At 30.9% G+C, this 17,095-nt stretch overlaps 1 protein-coding gene across 11 annotated transcripts; it reads right to left on the bottom strand.

The window, feature by feature from the left end:
- Positions 1–5,636: 5,636 nt before the first annotated feature.
- Positions 5,637–12,517, bottom strand: LOC129301790 (disease resistance protein RUN1-like). Of its 11 annotated transcripts, none has more exons than XR_008591096.1 (7): positions 11,562–12,506; positions 9,811–11,029; positions 9,413–9,688; positions 8,145–8,654; positions 7,414–7,971; positions 7,293–7,323; positions 5,637–7,126 (listed from the first exon to the last, which is right to left on the bottom strand). XR_008591096.1 is itself a non-coding variant. In XM_054940379.1 (6 exons), the coding sequence occupies exons 1-5, from the start codon at positions 12,005–12,007 to the stop codon at positions 7,441–7,443; spliced, it is 2,982 nt and encodes a 993-aa protein (XP_054796354.1). In that variant the 5' UTR covers positions 12,008–12,506; the 3' UTR covers positions 5,637–7,323; positions 7,414–7,440. The 11 variants fall into 11 exon arrangements, 9 of the variants coding, with proteins under 9 accessions (XP_054796354.1, XP_054796356.1, XP_054796357.1 ...); XR_008591097.1 differs by having other exon boundaries at positions 5,637–6,113; XM_054940379.1 differs by having other exon boundaries at positions 5,637–7,323.
- Positions 12,518–17,095: the final 4,578 nt, after the last annotated feature.

Below are 17,095 nucleotides of genomic sequence, written 5' to 3'. Positions count from 1 at the left end.
TCATTAGGATACCAAATTCTAGGTATTTTACTACTCCATTATTTAGTGTGTGTGCAAGGAAATGAAAACCATATATCTTTCCTATCTCTTTCATTTACATCAAAGATCTAAAGAGTGTAGATGAACATGGGAAGTAGAGAAAGATTAATGACTATCAAACACAAAGTATCAAATGTTAAGAATAAAAAAAAATAAAGTGAAAGAAAAAGTTAGGAAATAAATCGGGGACGAATTCTAAATGAATTTAATAACCTTTGAAGAAGAAATATTTTTATTAGGGAATTTCATTTAATAACCTTGGAAGAGCAAATCAACAATCATAACATGTAAGGGAAACCCGAGATATGTGTTATCAAGCCTTATTGCACAAGCTCGAGATATGTAGCTCTCAAATCTAGATCTTCAAACATTATTTATTCAGAAGGACACTTATGCAAGGAATGTAGAAGTATTTGATAGTTGTTATAATACACATAAGACAATTGTATAGTCATATAGGTATTATACCATATTCTGTTTTTTAGTCAATTCCTCTAAAGCAAAGACAAAATTAAAGATGATTGGAGTTGAGGGTAGAGAAACTTGGTTACCTGAAGGCGGAAGCCAATGACAATCCAAGGTGAACCAATGTTGCAAACCATGGAACTTCAAATTGAATTAGGGAGCGGCAGAAAAACAAACACCGTAACCTATAACACGTATTGATCTTCTCACATATCTTTTTAAGTAACTCAATCATAGCAAATTTGCTATGTATTCCATTATAAAAAATGTAGTTGCTCATGAGTAATTTCAACATATACAGATATTATCACATAGATTTTTAAAACTCAGTTATGCACAATGTTGTAATTTGCTATAATTGTGTAAATTGATATTCACACGGTAATTTGTATGCTATGTGACCGTACAATTGATCTCTTCATCAGAAGAATAGCTTTGTTGACCCCTCCATAATAAATGTCCCAAACAAAGGTGCCATGGTAAATATGTATTAGAGGAATAGTTAATTGCTATTTTGAATCAAATTTATGCTATATATGATTATCCCAAGAAGTTGCTATTTTTCTAAAAGTCATTAAAAACACTCATAATGCCTACATGTATTTTTCGGTCAAACATCTACAACGCCTTCAATACATAATTCTTAGAACATAGGAGTCCCTAATAAAAGAATGTGGGATTACAATCACTAGGCTTATGTCCAGTAGATTCAATTATATTTATGATTGAATTATGCATCCAATGCTTTGGAGATGTATGAAAAAAAAAAAAAAACATGTATGCTAAAATGACTGCTTTTATTGTCATTTACATGTATAATGTCAATGCAAGTGAAAACTAATGATGAGTGAGTTTAGAAGCATACATTACAATCATATTGTTGGGTTGCGATTCATCTTGAGAGGCTCTATTTTTGGGCCATACTAGATACAAGCACCCACAAATTTATCCTCTGGTAGCCAAAAGAAATGTTTGTTGATTAAATATTTATATTAATTACAATGTTGCTAGTTTAGTGTAATTGAAAATTGCTTCTGTTTCCTTATTTGAAGAAAGTATCCGTTATATGTTTGCAAGAGCATTGAAGAAATCCATTTTCAAGCCCCATTCCTCCAAAGATTAGAAAGTTCATCAATTTTGAGTAAGTTTAATTGTTATTATTTCTTAGCATATTTATTTGTTCATCATATCAACTATGTTTTATTAAAAGTAGTTTGATAGTAACTATAGGCAAGAAGTTTCATGGCCATGGTCTTACTGCATTAATGTGATCGGCTTAGTCAGGAAATTCCATGCGATTGGCTAATTTTTTTTGTTCATTTTATTCCAGGGAATGATATTGAACTTTCAGGACTAGAAAAGTCCTTGAGTATCCCAGTAACCAAAGGATGATATCCACAACAATGTACTATAAATTTACGTGGCATCCAAAGTAGGAGCTGATGCAGTTTTGAGTCAAATTAGTCTGGTAGAGACAGGGTTCCTGATGTCCAAAGCGCCTATTCAAAAATTTGCTGATTACGTAGGTATTATGTTATGGTTTTGTTTGATCATGTTGCAGTGGGTGATCCACTTATGTTTCATTGGCTATAGTGTTAAATAATTTGAAGATTTATTTTTTTTTATTTTTTTCAGAGGCTAGAATTGTATTTCCTTTTTTCTTAGATTTGAACTACTGTAAAAAGAATATTCATGGAGTATAAATAATATGCACAAATTTTCCATTTGTCTTGTTTAAGCTTGAAAGGTTCATTTTGGGGCTGCAAACTTTTGCTTAGACTGCATTCTATCTAGAGCTAGTAATTTGAATAGGTTGGGTTTATTCGAGTCGAGCTCAATTCGTGTCGAGTTTATTTAAATCAAACTTACAGTATCTTACTCTCTTCAAAAACCCTAGCCATGCCCAACCTTAATTTTTTTTCAGCTAGGTTTGGGTTGACTTGGCCAAAATTGCCACTTAATCTTTTTTGATTAGGTTCAAGCTAGTCTGTTCGACTTAGCTAAAATTGACGACTCTATATATATAGAGTCAAAAATTTCAGTGGTCGAGCTTATTTGAATTGAATTTAAAGTAACATCCTTTTTTAAAAAAATTTATATAACCAAATTTAATCTTAACTCTTTTCAGGTGAATTGATATTTAACTTGAGTTATTGACTCTAATTTTTTCACACCAATACTATTTGATGATAGAAGTTGAATGTCGCATTACTCTAAAAAAAAAAAAATCCTACTTTTCCATTTTCATCATAGCCTTCAAATGGCAGAGTAAACTGGCATTTTTGACATGAACATTTTAGTCAAAATATTATTTTTAAAACAAACAAAAAAGACCATAGCCATACAATTTGCAATATTCGAAATTCTTTGCTAGTGATTTTCCCCACTTTTTTTTTTAACCTTTTCACAGTATCTATCTACAACGAGCTTTACACACACAAACTCATTGTGTGTGTGTGGTGTGTAGTGAGAGAGAGAGAGAGAGAGAATTTCATAGTTCAAGAAGCCGTGTTATAGTACATTTTTTATCTGAACATGCTACCTAATTTGTCTTCATTATTTCCTTTGCGGTAAATTCTTCCATACCTATGATTAGACACCAGAACGGAGAAAACTTGTGTGCCCTGCCTTTGCTGAGTCACATTCGTCTTGAAGAGTCACATTCGTCTTGAAGTCTCAATTATGGTCAGATATTTTTTAAGTTGATATATTCATGATTCATCTTCTAATTTTCAGGTATAAGATTTTTTTTAAACATTATAATATTCTCTTTACTACTGTTCCTTCTCTCTCTGTTTTTTGTGCAATTTTTGTTCTTTATGCTTGGGTTTGCACTTTTTTTAATCTCAAAACCTTAAGTCTATTCAATTTTTTTTTCTTCTTCTTCTCCTTCTCTCTTTTCTTTTCTTTTTAAATGTCTTGTTGTATTTTTTTTCATCTTTAATTCTTTCATTTTTTTTATTTTTTTGGTTTCCAATTAAATGGTTCTAATATTATATTAAATTTTTTTATTAAATATGTTTAAGGATAATATGTTTTATTAAAATAACTTAAGTCATTTGATTCATCTTTTAATCTTTAAATGTAAGATTTTTTTATATTTTAATAATTTGAAGGTCCACATGATAATTTTTTTTAATAAAAACATGAATACGACGTAGATTAACAAGTGGCAATGGAACTAGCATTGGCATATTTTGGTGAAAAGAAGTCAAAGGGCAACAATTTGGTGGTTAAAAAGCCAAACCCATTTTATCATTTTATTAAAAAAGCTGGTGGTCTCATTGCTGAAAGGAAAAGTAACAGACCCTTTTTGTGAAACTTCTTATCCCATTTAATGAGCGTATGAAAGTGACATAAAACATGCATAAGGAGCTAGCGAGATACCTACATTATATATGCAATTTAAGATCTTACAAACCTTTTGCAAGGGGAAAAGAGAGAAGTCATAGCAAAAACGAAAGCACGATCAATTAACCACGCGAATTTAGCTAAGAACCTAAAATAGATTGAAGGAGTATCTGCTATCTCACTGGGCCTTTATAGCATAGGGGCTTTGGTAAGGTTAGAGTGTTTAATAATTATGCTAGGACAATAACCTTTTTTTTAGAAATGACATTCAGTTACAACCTTACTTTGACATTCTTGCCAACGTTAGATCTTTGTTATATAGAGACTCGAGCGTGACTATAGAATTAATGTAAAGAGAAGCTAATTTTTATAATCACTACTTAGGTATAATTGCTTCGAACTGGATTGGTGATTTTTATACTTTTAATCATCCACTGCCTTATTGTTAAAAAGTGGCGGATTATAAGAAGCTGATGACTTAATTTACTTGTATCCTCTATTTTGAGAATGTGATCATATTTTTCAGTCTAGAGGGGGGAAAAAGGCTTTATCATGGCCAATGTATTATTCTTAGTCCTCATTTGCTTGAGCATTGCATTTGCAAAGCAGCTGGATATTCAGAAACCCATCACTCCATTGTTTTGGATCAATTTTTCCCAAAATTTATACATTTTAAAAATCTAATTTGGAAAGAGTCCATCATTTTGGATTGAGAATATATGGATATATTCCAATTAGATTTATATTAGAACTAATTTGATGAAAGTAATGAATACATATTAAATTGCTATATGATGCGAAAAATAATTAAAGAAATTACTACATGATCAATAACTAATGTCTTGTAACCCACAACCAAGTTGAATGACTTGCATTATAAACACACGCCATGCATCGGATAATGAAGTTTAGAATAAAATATATTATTTGAGTTTTTCTTTTTTTTTTGCACGAGGTGAAAGATTATGAAGTAAAATTGCACTCGTAAATATGGCGTAAAATAATATATTATTTCATATTTATAACATGTACAAGGTTAAGAAATTAAAATTAAAAAAATTATTTTTTATTTTTAATATGCATGGTAAATGAAGATGCAAAGCAATTAATTCTGTTTTTTTTTTTTTTGACATCTATTCAATGATTAATAATATAATTTCCGTATCTTCCATACCACGGATCTCCCAGAGGCCTAGTCCATGGGAGTACATGCGCTGCTCAGTGCCCATGTGCTTCTCCTTACATACGATGTGCGCAATTTGGTGTTGTCATTACGTGCATTTCATCACAACTTTTGAAGTATCTATATTCTATACATAAATTTGTGACAGAATTTTGTGTCACAACAAATTTTTTGAAGAAAAATTCGCAAATTCACTATTATTTTAAAAAATAATTTTTCACTTCTATAAATACGAACTGATATTAATTTTATTAATGTAGTTCTAGCATCAAATTTATGAATAAGGTTGAAGAGAATCCAGCTTGCTTATTGAAAGTATTATGAATTGATTTCAAATAGTAAGCATACTAAATAATGGAACAAACAATCGGCATATAATAAAAATAAATTGTTTTAAAAAAGAATAGATTTCAAGACCGCACAAAACACCTTTATATATATATATATATGTGTGTGTGTGTGTGTGTGTGTGTATATTTAATTGAAAGAAACTATGTACTAAACATTATACATTTGTCACAATAATTAGCAAAAGTAATCATGTATACATCATATGAAAATTAAACTTAATAACTAATATATAATAAAAAAATAATCATAAAAATTTAAATTCAAAAATTTTGAATTAAGATATAACAGTTTTCCACTACTCTTTCTTGTTTGTTCTCTTCTCCCATTTTTGAGTAGTCGCCCCCAATTTCTAACAATATTAAATCACAAAACAAATTAAGTTTTTTTTACACGGTCAAATCAAGTTAGATGGTAATTAATTAACATGCAATTTGGTTCTTACTGCAAAACAACTTCAACAATGTCTTCAACTATTTTTGCTCCTTGCCAACAAAAACATGCACACCAAATTAAATGAAGAAACCTAAAATTGTAAAGAGCTGGATATGGCACATCGATCATAAAGTGATGGACGATCATCTGCTTGAAGATTTGAGGAAGAGGTGACATGAGCTCAGATGTTAACTTTGTGCCTGGAATACAAATATATATATGCTAATGAAACGCATGTTTGGTTCTGCAACAGAATTCGTAGCTTCCCTTCATGGAACAAGCATGTCCTGAACTAGTCAGTAATGAACAACTGAAACTTTTCAACAAAGGAAAAACATGTAATTATTGCAAACACGAAAAATGAGATAAAAAAAATAAATTACAAGAGGGAATAGAAACATCCATACTGCTAATGATAATGATATGCAAGCTAAGGATTTGAAGCCACTTATAATATTTGCCTCTAATTGTTTTTTTAAACGAAACATTCATCTTAAACAAATTTGCATTCCCTATGTGTGTATTGAATATTATAAATCTAATTATATTGGATGTATAGGTAATTAAAATATGACTAAAGTACATGTTTGCCCCTGAGCATTCTCTAAAGAGTTGTGAGCACCTTAAAAAATTGTAAAGCAATATAGCATATAATCTTTTTTTTGTTAAATGAGATTTTAACCATTTTCACATTTCAAGTATTTAGTGCAAGCTGTGGAACTTTTTATAAACAATGTTGACTGTTAAAATTAAAAAATACATCGATTTTGGAAATTATAAGCTATACTGTTCCCAAAAAAAATTTAGAGTGCCCACAACTCTGTCAAAGAGAATATGATCTTTAATTAATTAAAAATTACTAATTTATGAATTTTTACAAGGAAATGTATTTTCTAAAGTTGATATCCATGAATTTTTACTTTTTTTATATTTTTCATTTTATAATTTTTATAAAGCATAAAATAATCTCTTGTTTTCAAAAATCAAACTTTTTAAAATTTATAAATTCTCAATTTCAGAGGATCTATTATATTCTCTCCTTCCAAATTATAAAACAATTGAAATGACCAAAATAATTGTTTTATCTCTCTTTAATTCACCGACTAACTTTTGTTATAATCTTGATTATTCAAATATGCAGTCAAAGATGATGGGAAAAATATATAAAGAAAATAACACTAAACCATAAGAATATCTCAGAAATAATTCATTACTGGTTACAACAAATTAAAAATGTTGAACTCTACTATAAAAAAAAATTATTGAACTCTTAAGATTATCTCCTGATGCTTCAGCAAAACAAGCCTACATGCGACAACAACCACTGTCATTTCTTCAACCAAAGAGAAGCTTTTATTTTTTATGAACAATATTTTAAAAGAAATTTGGCAAATTTTGTCATCATAATTTTTTTATGGAAAAGACATTAATTTCATTTTGCCAGCCAATTACAATTAAATCAAATACTTACGTGAGTAATGGAGTAGATGCGAGGACAAATGCTGGGGAAAGAGAGGAAAAATTGACAATTGACAGAAGAAAACAAGTGTAGACAATTAAAGTGGGAAGCAATTTGGAATTGCTTTTATTACCTGGCAATACAACACAGCATGATGTGTTCATCTCCCTTCATCAAAATGTTTCTGACATGTCAGACGCCATCTACAGTCCACTATTTCCCAGTTTGTGAAATATCCCAATTTAGCAGCAGGATTGGCCGGGAAAGAAAGTGTCAAATGAAGTTGGGTGCCTACACCACTTGGATGTGGTCTACAGTTCTCCTTCTTAAATGGATAGTATCCCACATATGCTCGATGAACATGATCATCATCATCATCATCATTATTAGTGGCATTTCTTTTATTGGTATGACAATAATCTTCAAACTTCCAATTCACTGAAATATTATAATTCTCATTATCAGCATTGGATTGGAAAGCAAGGGCTACAGCAATTCCCCAACATTCTCCATTACTAGAATCAGCCATGTCACAAGGTATGTCTGCCGTTATGGTTACCACTTCCACTTCTTCACTTGAACTACTCTCTCTACTCCGACAATGTTCCTCTCCTTCAAACCATTCAGGAATTCCTCCTCTCCAGGGGAATTCCATTGGGTAAAAGTAATTATAGAAAAGGTGAATGGGACCCTGCAGAACACTAGCATGTTGTCACGTATAAAACAAAACACTATCAAGTATCAAATATTAAATTATAGCTGCCAAATGGCATTAATTAGTGCCGATTTATTACAATCAGAATGGAACAAAAGTATAAGCTAAGAAACCACATTAATTACATAGGCATAGAGAAGATGAAGAACCTTAGATACACGTGATCGATGGAGGTATTTTGCAACTGCTTCTTTGGGTTCCAACAAATGACAACCAGTCGCTTCTATAATTAAATTTGGAGGAAGCTCGGGAACTTCCTTAAGTTCTCTGCAATGGTACAAATCCAAATATTTGAGATTTATTAAATGAATAATGGACGAAGGAATTTCTGTGATTGACGTTCTATTCACATCTAACAAGTATAGCCTTGTCATATTTTTCCCAAGCTCTGGGAGCTTCTCAAGCTTCCAGCTTCCTCTGAGACTAAGCACCTCCAGATTATTCATTTCCAGGCAACTTGGAAGCGTAACAAGATTATAACAATCTCGCAAACTCAACTCAACTAGTTTCTTCAGTTGTCCCATAGATTCATGAACACGAAATAACTTAGGGCAGTCATCAAGGAACAACTTCTCAAGGTTTGGGGTTGCACTGAAATCTGGAGTTTCTATTAGATCATGAGAATCAGCCAAATTGATGATCCTCAACTTATCTAAATGCTGGCCAACATATAAGACACAGAAGCAAAATGAGAACAATTAGTATTTTCAAAAGTTTAATGATACTATGTGTTTGCATGTATGTGTGTATAACTTATGGAGTGGGGGACCCCCCGGTCCCTCCTTCGCTAAGGGACAGTGAATCTGCATCGTTTAAATTTAATTTAGATGGTCCAAATTTAAAATATTTATTTTTTATATTCATTAAAAAATTATAAAAATTGTTATAAATGCTTGATCACCAATCTAGATAATCCAAATTTAATATAAATGATCCAAACTTAATGTTAAAAAATTTTATAATTTTAATAAATTGACCATTCAGATATTGTGCAGATTTAATATTAAAATTATAAAATTTTTACATTTTTAATATTAAATTTGGATTATCTATATCAAATCTGAACTCTCAACAAGAATTAGAAATCATAGTGAATAATTTTTTTATAATATTTATAAATTGATTATCCAAATATGCTCTAAAAATTACAAGTTTAATATTAAAATTACAAAAAATCTTAATTTTAGTATTAAATTTGTACAGTCTATATTAAATCTTGATTGTTTAGATTGGTGATAAGATTTAATAAATTTTTTTATAAATTTTTTTATTTCAATAAATATAAAATTAAAATTAAAACATTTAATTTGGACTGTCCACATCATCTATGGAGAGGAGAGGAGGGGTAGTGGAGGGATGGTGAGGAGGAGAGAAACCGAGTCCATAACTTATTCAAGATTGGGAAAGGAAAGCATACCGGTGCTCCAATCCATAATCTTTCTATTTTGCTGGAACACAACTCAAGGCTTTCGAGTTCACACAGCTGATCAATCGATGGTAGAGATTTCAAAGCATAACAATTCCATCTGAGAAATTTTAATGAACTGGGAAGAACATTGAGATTCCGTGAAAGACAAACACCGCTCAAGTCCAAAAGTCTAAGATTTTCCATCTTCGAAAAGCAATCTGGGTGCCACTCTGCTTCAAATATTTTTGCTATATTCAAACATATGCTTTTTACTTTTTTCGTTCCCTGTAATAAATGTGTATGCAGATGAATTTAAGATGATGAGCGACAACAGAAATATCAAGTGAAAGAGGAAGATAATGCCATGCATAAATTAACTGTAGCACGCTTAAAAATTAAACTCTTGCCTTATTTCTTTTCAACATGTGATCAATCTCCTCTAGACACCACAATCTGCTACGTTTACAGGGATCACTTTTTGATTCCTTCAAAACAATATTCCTTCCCATCTCTTGAAGCAAATCGTGCATTGCAAGATGATCTTGTGGAAAATATTCAAGCTGGAGGTAATCGCTCATGAAAATTTCCCTTCTCATCTTTCGAAGCCCATCATCCATATATTGACGTACATCGGTGAAATGAATCCAACCATTTTCAATATCTAATTGGAAGGTACTTAACAATGATTTTTCAATCAGAACATCAATTCCAATTACTGAATGAAGACCGCATACTTGTAATATATCTTTCACTTCAGCCTTCCTTCTTTCGACGAAGAAACATGCAATATCTAAAAATATATTTTTGTACTCTTCATCTGCCAATCCTTCATAACTGATAAGAAGATTACTAGAGATATCCTCATGTAAGTTTTGCTTCAACTTGTCTAATGCATCTCTCCATTGAACTTGATCTCTTTTGCAAAGAAATGACCCCAAGACTTTCAGAGCCAAAGGGAGACCACAAGCATATTTAACTACTTCTTTTGACAAATCCAAATAACCTTCCTCAGGCTCATCCTTTTTAAATGCTTTCTGGCATAAAAGCTTAAGGGAATCATCTTCATTCAACTCTCCAACACCATACTCTTCAAACTGTTTGTATTGTGTCAACAATTGTTTATCTCTAGTAGTTATTATGATTTTGCTCCCTTCACCAAACCACTCTTCACTTTCAGCCAATTTGTCTAGTTGGTTTCCATGGCTGATATCATCAAGAACAATAAAAACCTTTTTATGGCGTAAAAAAAATCTTATTTGCTCTACTCCATCATCCGCATTATCTATTTTTTTTTCCTTTTGTGCAAGGCCTGAAAGAAGCTTCGTTTGTAAGTAAACAAAGCCATTCTTTTCACAATCCTCCCTTACATTAGCAAAAAAATAGCTGGCCTCAAACTTGCTTCGAAGTGCATCATAAACAACTCGACTGAGAGTGGTTTTGCCTATACCGCCCATTCCCCATATCCCTACGAAGCGTTTATCATCCAATCCTATTTTTAAAAGGGAGATGATTTTATCCACCTTTGATTGAATGTCTCCAACTAAATGTTTGAAATTCCCAGGCAATTTCAAACGTAATTTGTTCCACACAGATTCCACAATGTCTTCAACAATTCCTGCCTCTTGTCTGCTTTGACCAAAGAATATTAAGTGATAAGAAATCTGTGTTTAAATCCTCATGTAAAACAATGTGTTATAAGAAAATCACTAGTTCAAATGCCATAAAGTTATGACCACTAGAACTGTTTTTATGGCAATCGAGGATTGTTATAAATCAAAGAGAAATGTCAAAAGCATATGATCACGTCCGTCATTCTTGTTCAGGTTCAATTTATTTGAATGATTTTTTTTTTTCCCGCTAAAAGCCATCAAGTCTCTAAAATTAGAATTGTAATCAAACCAACAGAGATAATCATATTTACAACTACTATGGTTCACAACTTTCACTATCTGTTAAGTGTTGAAAGTGGGATGAAGAGAATATATATCATTATATAATAAGTATATTTTTGACTTGTCATTAGAAAAAGTCACACATAGATAATAATGAAAAAAAAAATTGATCTAAACACAAAGAAATTAAAAAATAAAATACTAAGAAGCAAAATTGTGGGAATATAAAAACAAAAAAAATGGGTAAGGAATTAATGATAACTCACTTCTTTCTTGTATCCCAGCCAGATAAATTAGCAATCTTTGTTAAAGCTTCTCTCCATCTTCGTACTCTATCATCAGCTCGAAAATCATTTTCATAGGTCTCAACAGCTTTAGCAAATTTTCGTTTTTGATGTCGTACATCAGATGGATCTATGCCATAAAAAACTGGAAAAACTGTTTCACTGGAGTCCTTTTTGGATTCCACGATCTTCTGCAATTCATCCAAACACCAAGAGGAAGAAGCATAATTCTTGGAGAGCACAACAATCGCAAACATAGATTGCTCAATAGCTTGAAGGAGTTCGTCCTTAATAACTTGTCCTTTGTGAAGATCTACATCATCCCTGAAAGTTTCAATCCCTTGTCGACACAAAGCAGCGTACAAGTGATCAGTGAAGTTGGTGCGAGTGTCGGTGCCTCTGAAACTCAAGAAAACATGATACTTCATCGGAGAAGTTGAAGCAGAGGAAGGACCTGGAACAGCCAATGGAGGAGCTTTTGGCCAAAGGGGTAAAGGGGAATGAAATATTCAGCAACGACAGAACGAAGTGGGAAGAAGGAAGATTGTGGGTGGAGCAAATCAAGAACACCCAACCAGCTTGACTTGGGGTCAATAGTCATCATCAAGTTCTGTAAGGACGCTTGCAAATTTCTACTTTCAATTAATGTTCCCCTTTTTTTGATAAAATTAATGTCCCTTTAACCAGGTATGTGAAGACCGAAAAATAACTGTGGAACACCACGTAAATATTCTAATTATTTAAAGATGCTCCTGAGGAGTGAAGACAATTATAACCTTATTATTTTTACTAATCCATCTATAAAATGTAGAATCATCTTAAATTTTGATGTTTTAATTTTTATATCTTTTATACAGTTCTTACCGTAGCTTTATATTCAAAAAAAATTATTTTAAGATATCATAAAATGAAAGCTTTGAAGTATTGAAAGACCTTTTCAGACCCAAAAAACAAAAAGATTTTAAATGTAAATATTTTTTGTTTCCTAATTACTTGATTACCCATGATCTAAAAAACAAAACGTGGCAATATAAAGTAATTACATAATAAAAAATATTTATACCAGAATTTATGCAATTTCAAAACTATTTTTTCATTTTGTAGGATTTTTGAATTTTGAGAAAATATAAATTTTGATTTCTATACATGCTTTTAGTGCGTTTTGCTATTAATTTCTTTGCTTTTATTTTGCTATTTCATGTCTTTTATCTTTTATTTATTTGTAACGTTAATTTATATGTTTTTTAAATATAATTTTGAGGATTTAAAAATGACTAACACGTTTATAAGCTCTATTACTTTTCATAATGACTTGTTAAATTAAGGATGAGTTATATTAAAATGAATAAGAAATAAGAAATAATCACAACATTAAATCAGTAGAAGGAGAACAGTGTGTATTTTCCCTCCGACCTTTTAGGGAGCTCATCAGTGATTTTTCCCATATTTTAATTTTCGGTGCATGGAGGCAGCTTTTGCTTTTGGGGGAAAAAAAAAAATACTTTACCCTTGGCCTTTGGTTACTTTTTTCTTCACCGTTTTCACATGGGTGGATCATTTTTCGTGTCCTTTTTCACCGACGAACAGGCTGTTTTGTTATCTTTTTGACACAAAACAGGCTTTTTGGTGAGAATAGTGAATAAAGTTACCTAGCTTAAGCTATAGCATGGCCCCTTTATCTTGTCATTTGCAATAATGGTGGGCGCACGCATTGACCACAATCTTGTGGTCATCCTTTAATTGCTCGTGCATTGCATTTGCAAACCAGCTGGATATTTGGAATTCAATCACGCGTTCACATTGTTTTGGATCAATTTTTATTTTTAACATGCATGGTGCATGAAGATGTAGAGCAATTAATTCCTCTATCTGTTAATAGTATCCTTTCTCTGTCTTCCTGGTTACGGATCCCTCAAATAAACCTCGTGAATATAACTCAATGCTCCATGTTCTTGCCGTCCTTCGTTGACATCGAAAGAGATTTTTATTCTTCTTGTATAATAGAAATGAAAAATAGAATGTTGCGCAAGATATTATTATAAGAGCAATCTTATCCAAGTTACAAATCATCAACATATTGTTTGTTTTATTTGAGAAAGAGGAAGAGAGTGGAGGTGTTTTAATAATTCTTATTTAGTTTAGAAGGGGAGGAAGAAGAGGGTAATTATTAATTGTCAAATATACCCTTATTTATATATTTACTATTTTATGTACATTTCTAGTTTTTTTAGCTTTTATAAAACACATCCCTAGAGTTATGGTTACAAATTCTAAAACAAATACAGCACTTTTTCCAATAAATGAAATTTAAAAAGACACTTAATCACATTGATATGATTTTAAAAATTATTAAATAAAAAGCACAAGTGTAATGCCGCCTTACTAATTTAATTCTCAATCAAGCACATTACTGATAATCACCGGAACTAACTCAAAAAGATTATTTAACCATATTTAATCATTTAAAAGTATTTCAAAATCCAAATGTATTTATCTCAAAAATTAGGGATTCCAAATTTTAAAGTTTACAAAACAATTCAATTATGACTTCATTAAGTCAAAAACAAAATACAATTACAAAAGTATAGGATACTATTTGATATCTTGAAAACAACAAGAAGAAAGAGAAAATAAAGGGACTAGTTCCCCTCTTTGCCGCGTGCCATGACACAAGTGTCATGTGCTATGAGCTGTGCAAGATTTGATAGTACACAAAGATAACTTTTGACACGTTCATTTTTCCGTCCAACATTTAGAGGTAGTTTATGTATTTATAAAAAATATTTTATATAAACTAATTAATGATACAAGCTTTACTTTTAAAATAGGGCATTCGATAGATGTTTTATTTATATATTTATATATATATATATTTCAATCATACTCTTACTTTATTAATTAGTAATTAATAAAAATATTTTGAATAAATTAAATGTTATACTTATTACATTCAAGGATACGATTGGAAATATATATAAATTTTTAAAAAATTAAAATTTTAATTAACTTGCTTAAAGAACTAAAAACAATAATTTATATTGTGATTTTTAGATATTTTTCCACCGGATTTTCCAACATTAATTGCGATCAACTCATCACCTATGGGCGGGGTCAATAGTCATGGCCGGACCTACATGCTTAAATGGATGTCTTTGTCACCGAGGGCAAGTTGGGTTGGGAAGATGCATAGCAATTTCCTTTTAAATGTATAAATAATAATAATAATAATAATAATAATAATTTCATTTCCCCATCCTATCTATTTACCTGTTTTAATGTAAGTAGGAGTAATACCATTTTTGTCAAAAGTATAAGTAATACCACAAAATATTAAAAATATTCAAAATCCCCACTAAAAACAGGATGCTTTTCTGGCAATTTAATAAGAGGGATCGGCTCTACCTTGAGAGAGTATAAAATTTTTTGAAGCCTAATCATTTTTAAAGTTGGTTCAAGAGGTGCAAAATGTTTGAATTAAGGAGTATAGAGTATTGAAACATATGAACTGTCCTTATAATTTGTTCCAAATCTAAAGGAATGCATTTGGCCCCTAATTTATATGTGGCACTGCCCATGGAGGGTGGGAGTGGGAGTGAAAGAGGCATCGTTTTCATTTTTTTAAGGTTAATAGTGTCTTTTTCCAACCCTGTAATCCCTATTTACAGCGTCCATTCATGTAATCCAGATGCAATCTTATGATTATTAGAAAATTAGGATGATCTAATGTAATCCCTTTTACGTTACTAAGTCCAACCAAATAGCAAGAATCACCAGAGGATTACATGTAATCATGGTTCATAAAATTGAACCAAATGGGCTATATATGAATTCAGCATTTACTCAAAGCAGGAGGGAGGAGGTCCAAATTGGAAGGCTGCAATGATACATTGAAGCAAGTTGGCAGTAGCCTTGTCAACTTCCACTATCAGAGAAATTCAAATTATTTATCCAAGTCTATGTATTAAACATTATTTTAACTCAATTTCTTATTTTTCTCAAATATAAATAGAAATGGTCGTTTTATAAATTAATTATAAAATATAATTACCCCGAAAAGCTATCTTCCACCAGAATTATTAACCATTTCGAATTTGAAGTGGCGAATATTGATAAAAACATGCGTAACTTTTGCAAAATGCAAATTGTATTGAAGTAGTATCTATGACATGATTTACGAGCCACCCAAAATAAAAATTCCTTCTCACTTCTTTGCAAAACTCACTATCCAAATAAGTCCATTTAGGTGTGATTATGCTTAACTTAATATTTATTAGACTAGCTAGGTTTAAAATAAATTTAATAAAAAATTAATCTGCAGGTCCATATAATTTCCTTCAAATTGAAAAGAAATAATTACAATATAAGTCATTCTTCATAAGCTTTATTTGTTTTAAAATATAAGGCATTGAGTATGTGTGTTATATATATATATTTTTTTTTTCAATCATATCCTTACTTTATTAGTAATTAATAAAAGTATTTTAAATAAATTAAATATTATATTTATTACTTTCAAAAGTATGATAGAAAAGATGTATAATTTTTTTAAAAAATTAAAATTTTCACGAATTTTTTTTAGAATACATAAATCAATTAAAGATTAATGAACAAAATAAGCTCTGAAATATTGCTTGCGCGTTCAATTCTGAATTTTTAAAATATATAAAATGAATCCTAAACTTTTAAATTCATAACAAAATGAATTCTAACCATTAAAATTTTTTAATACCATACTGTTGATATAAGTACTGTTTATCATAGGTCTTAATTAATACTGATGTGTCATTGTGAATTAACGTTACAAATTTTAAATTATTATGTTAATTGTGTTATGAAGCTTAATCTATTATGTTATTAGTATTTTATATCTTAAGTTATTATGTTAGCTATTGGAGGACCATTTGGGTAAACTGCTAAAAGGGCATCAAGTATTTCAGCAACAGAATGAACTGAAGAAAGGAAGGTCATTTTTGGCGCGTGGTGGCAGCTTTTTGGTGCGGTACATCCTTTACCCTTTGGTTACTTTTTTTCTTATCAGTTTTCACGTGGCTGGGTCCCATTTCAATTCCTTTTTAATTGATGTTGGGACTTTGAGCCGTCCATGTCCCCCATGAACAGGCTTTTTAATAATGGCGAACAAGGTTTCCTCAGTTCAGGCTTTAGCATGGTCGATTTATAGTTTATTATTCTTGTCGTTTGCAATAATAGTGGACACAGCCATGAGCCATTGACGACAATCTCTTGGTTCTTTGACACTTGGAAGTTGGAACCCAATCACACGTTCACACTTCACATTGTTTCGGATCAATTTTTATTTAAGAAACCTAATTTAGAAAAAGTCCATCAAATTGGATAGACGATATAAGGATATGCTAAAATTCCTTGTCGAATAAACGCAGTGGACAAATGATCAATGAAGTTGGTGCGCGTGCAGGACTGTTGGTGCCCTGAAAGGACGGATTTGGATTGTCACAAAAATTTTTAAAAAATATTTTGTTTTTTATTTATAAACAAAA

This window comes from Prosopis cineraria, unplaced genomic scaffold, assembly GCF_029017545.1.
Source record: "Prosopis cineraria cultivar Desert tree isolate PC_DT_omini unplaced genomic scaffold, ASM2901754v1 PC2, whole genome shotgun sequence".
Lineage (NCBI taxonomy): Eukaryota > Viridiplantae > Streptophyta > Magnoliopsida > Fabales > Fabaceae > Prosopis > Prosopis cineraria.
This window is presented reverse-complemented; position numbering and strand designations above follow the sequence as displayed.

Coding starts and splice junctions, on each gene's coding strand:
- LOC129301790 (XM_054940379.1), bottom strand. CDS start 12,007: ATGAAGTATCATGTTTTCTTGAGTTTCAGAGGCACCGACACTCGCACC. Junction 11,030..11,561: donor GGCTGGGATACAAGAAAGAA/GTGAGTTATCAT, acceptor TGGTCAAAGCAG/ACAAGAGGCAGGAATTGTTG. Junction 7,972..8,144: donor ATCGATCACGTGTATCTAAG/GTTCTTCATCTT, acceptor AGTGTTCTGCAG/GGTCCCATTCACCTTTTCTA.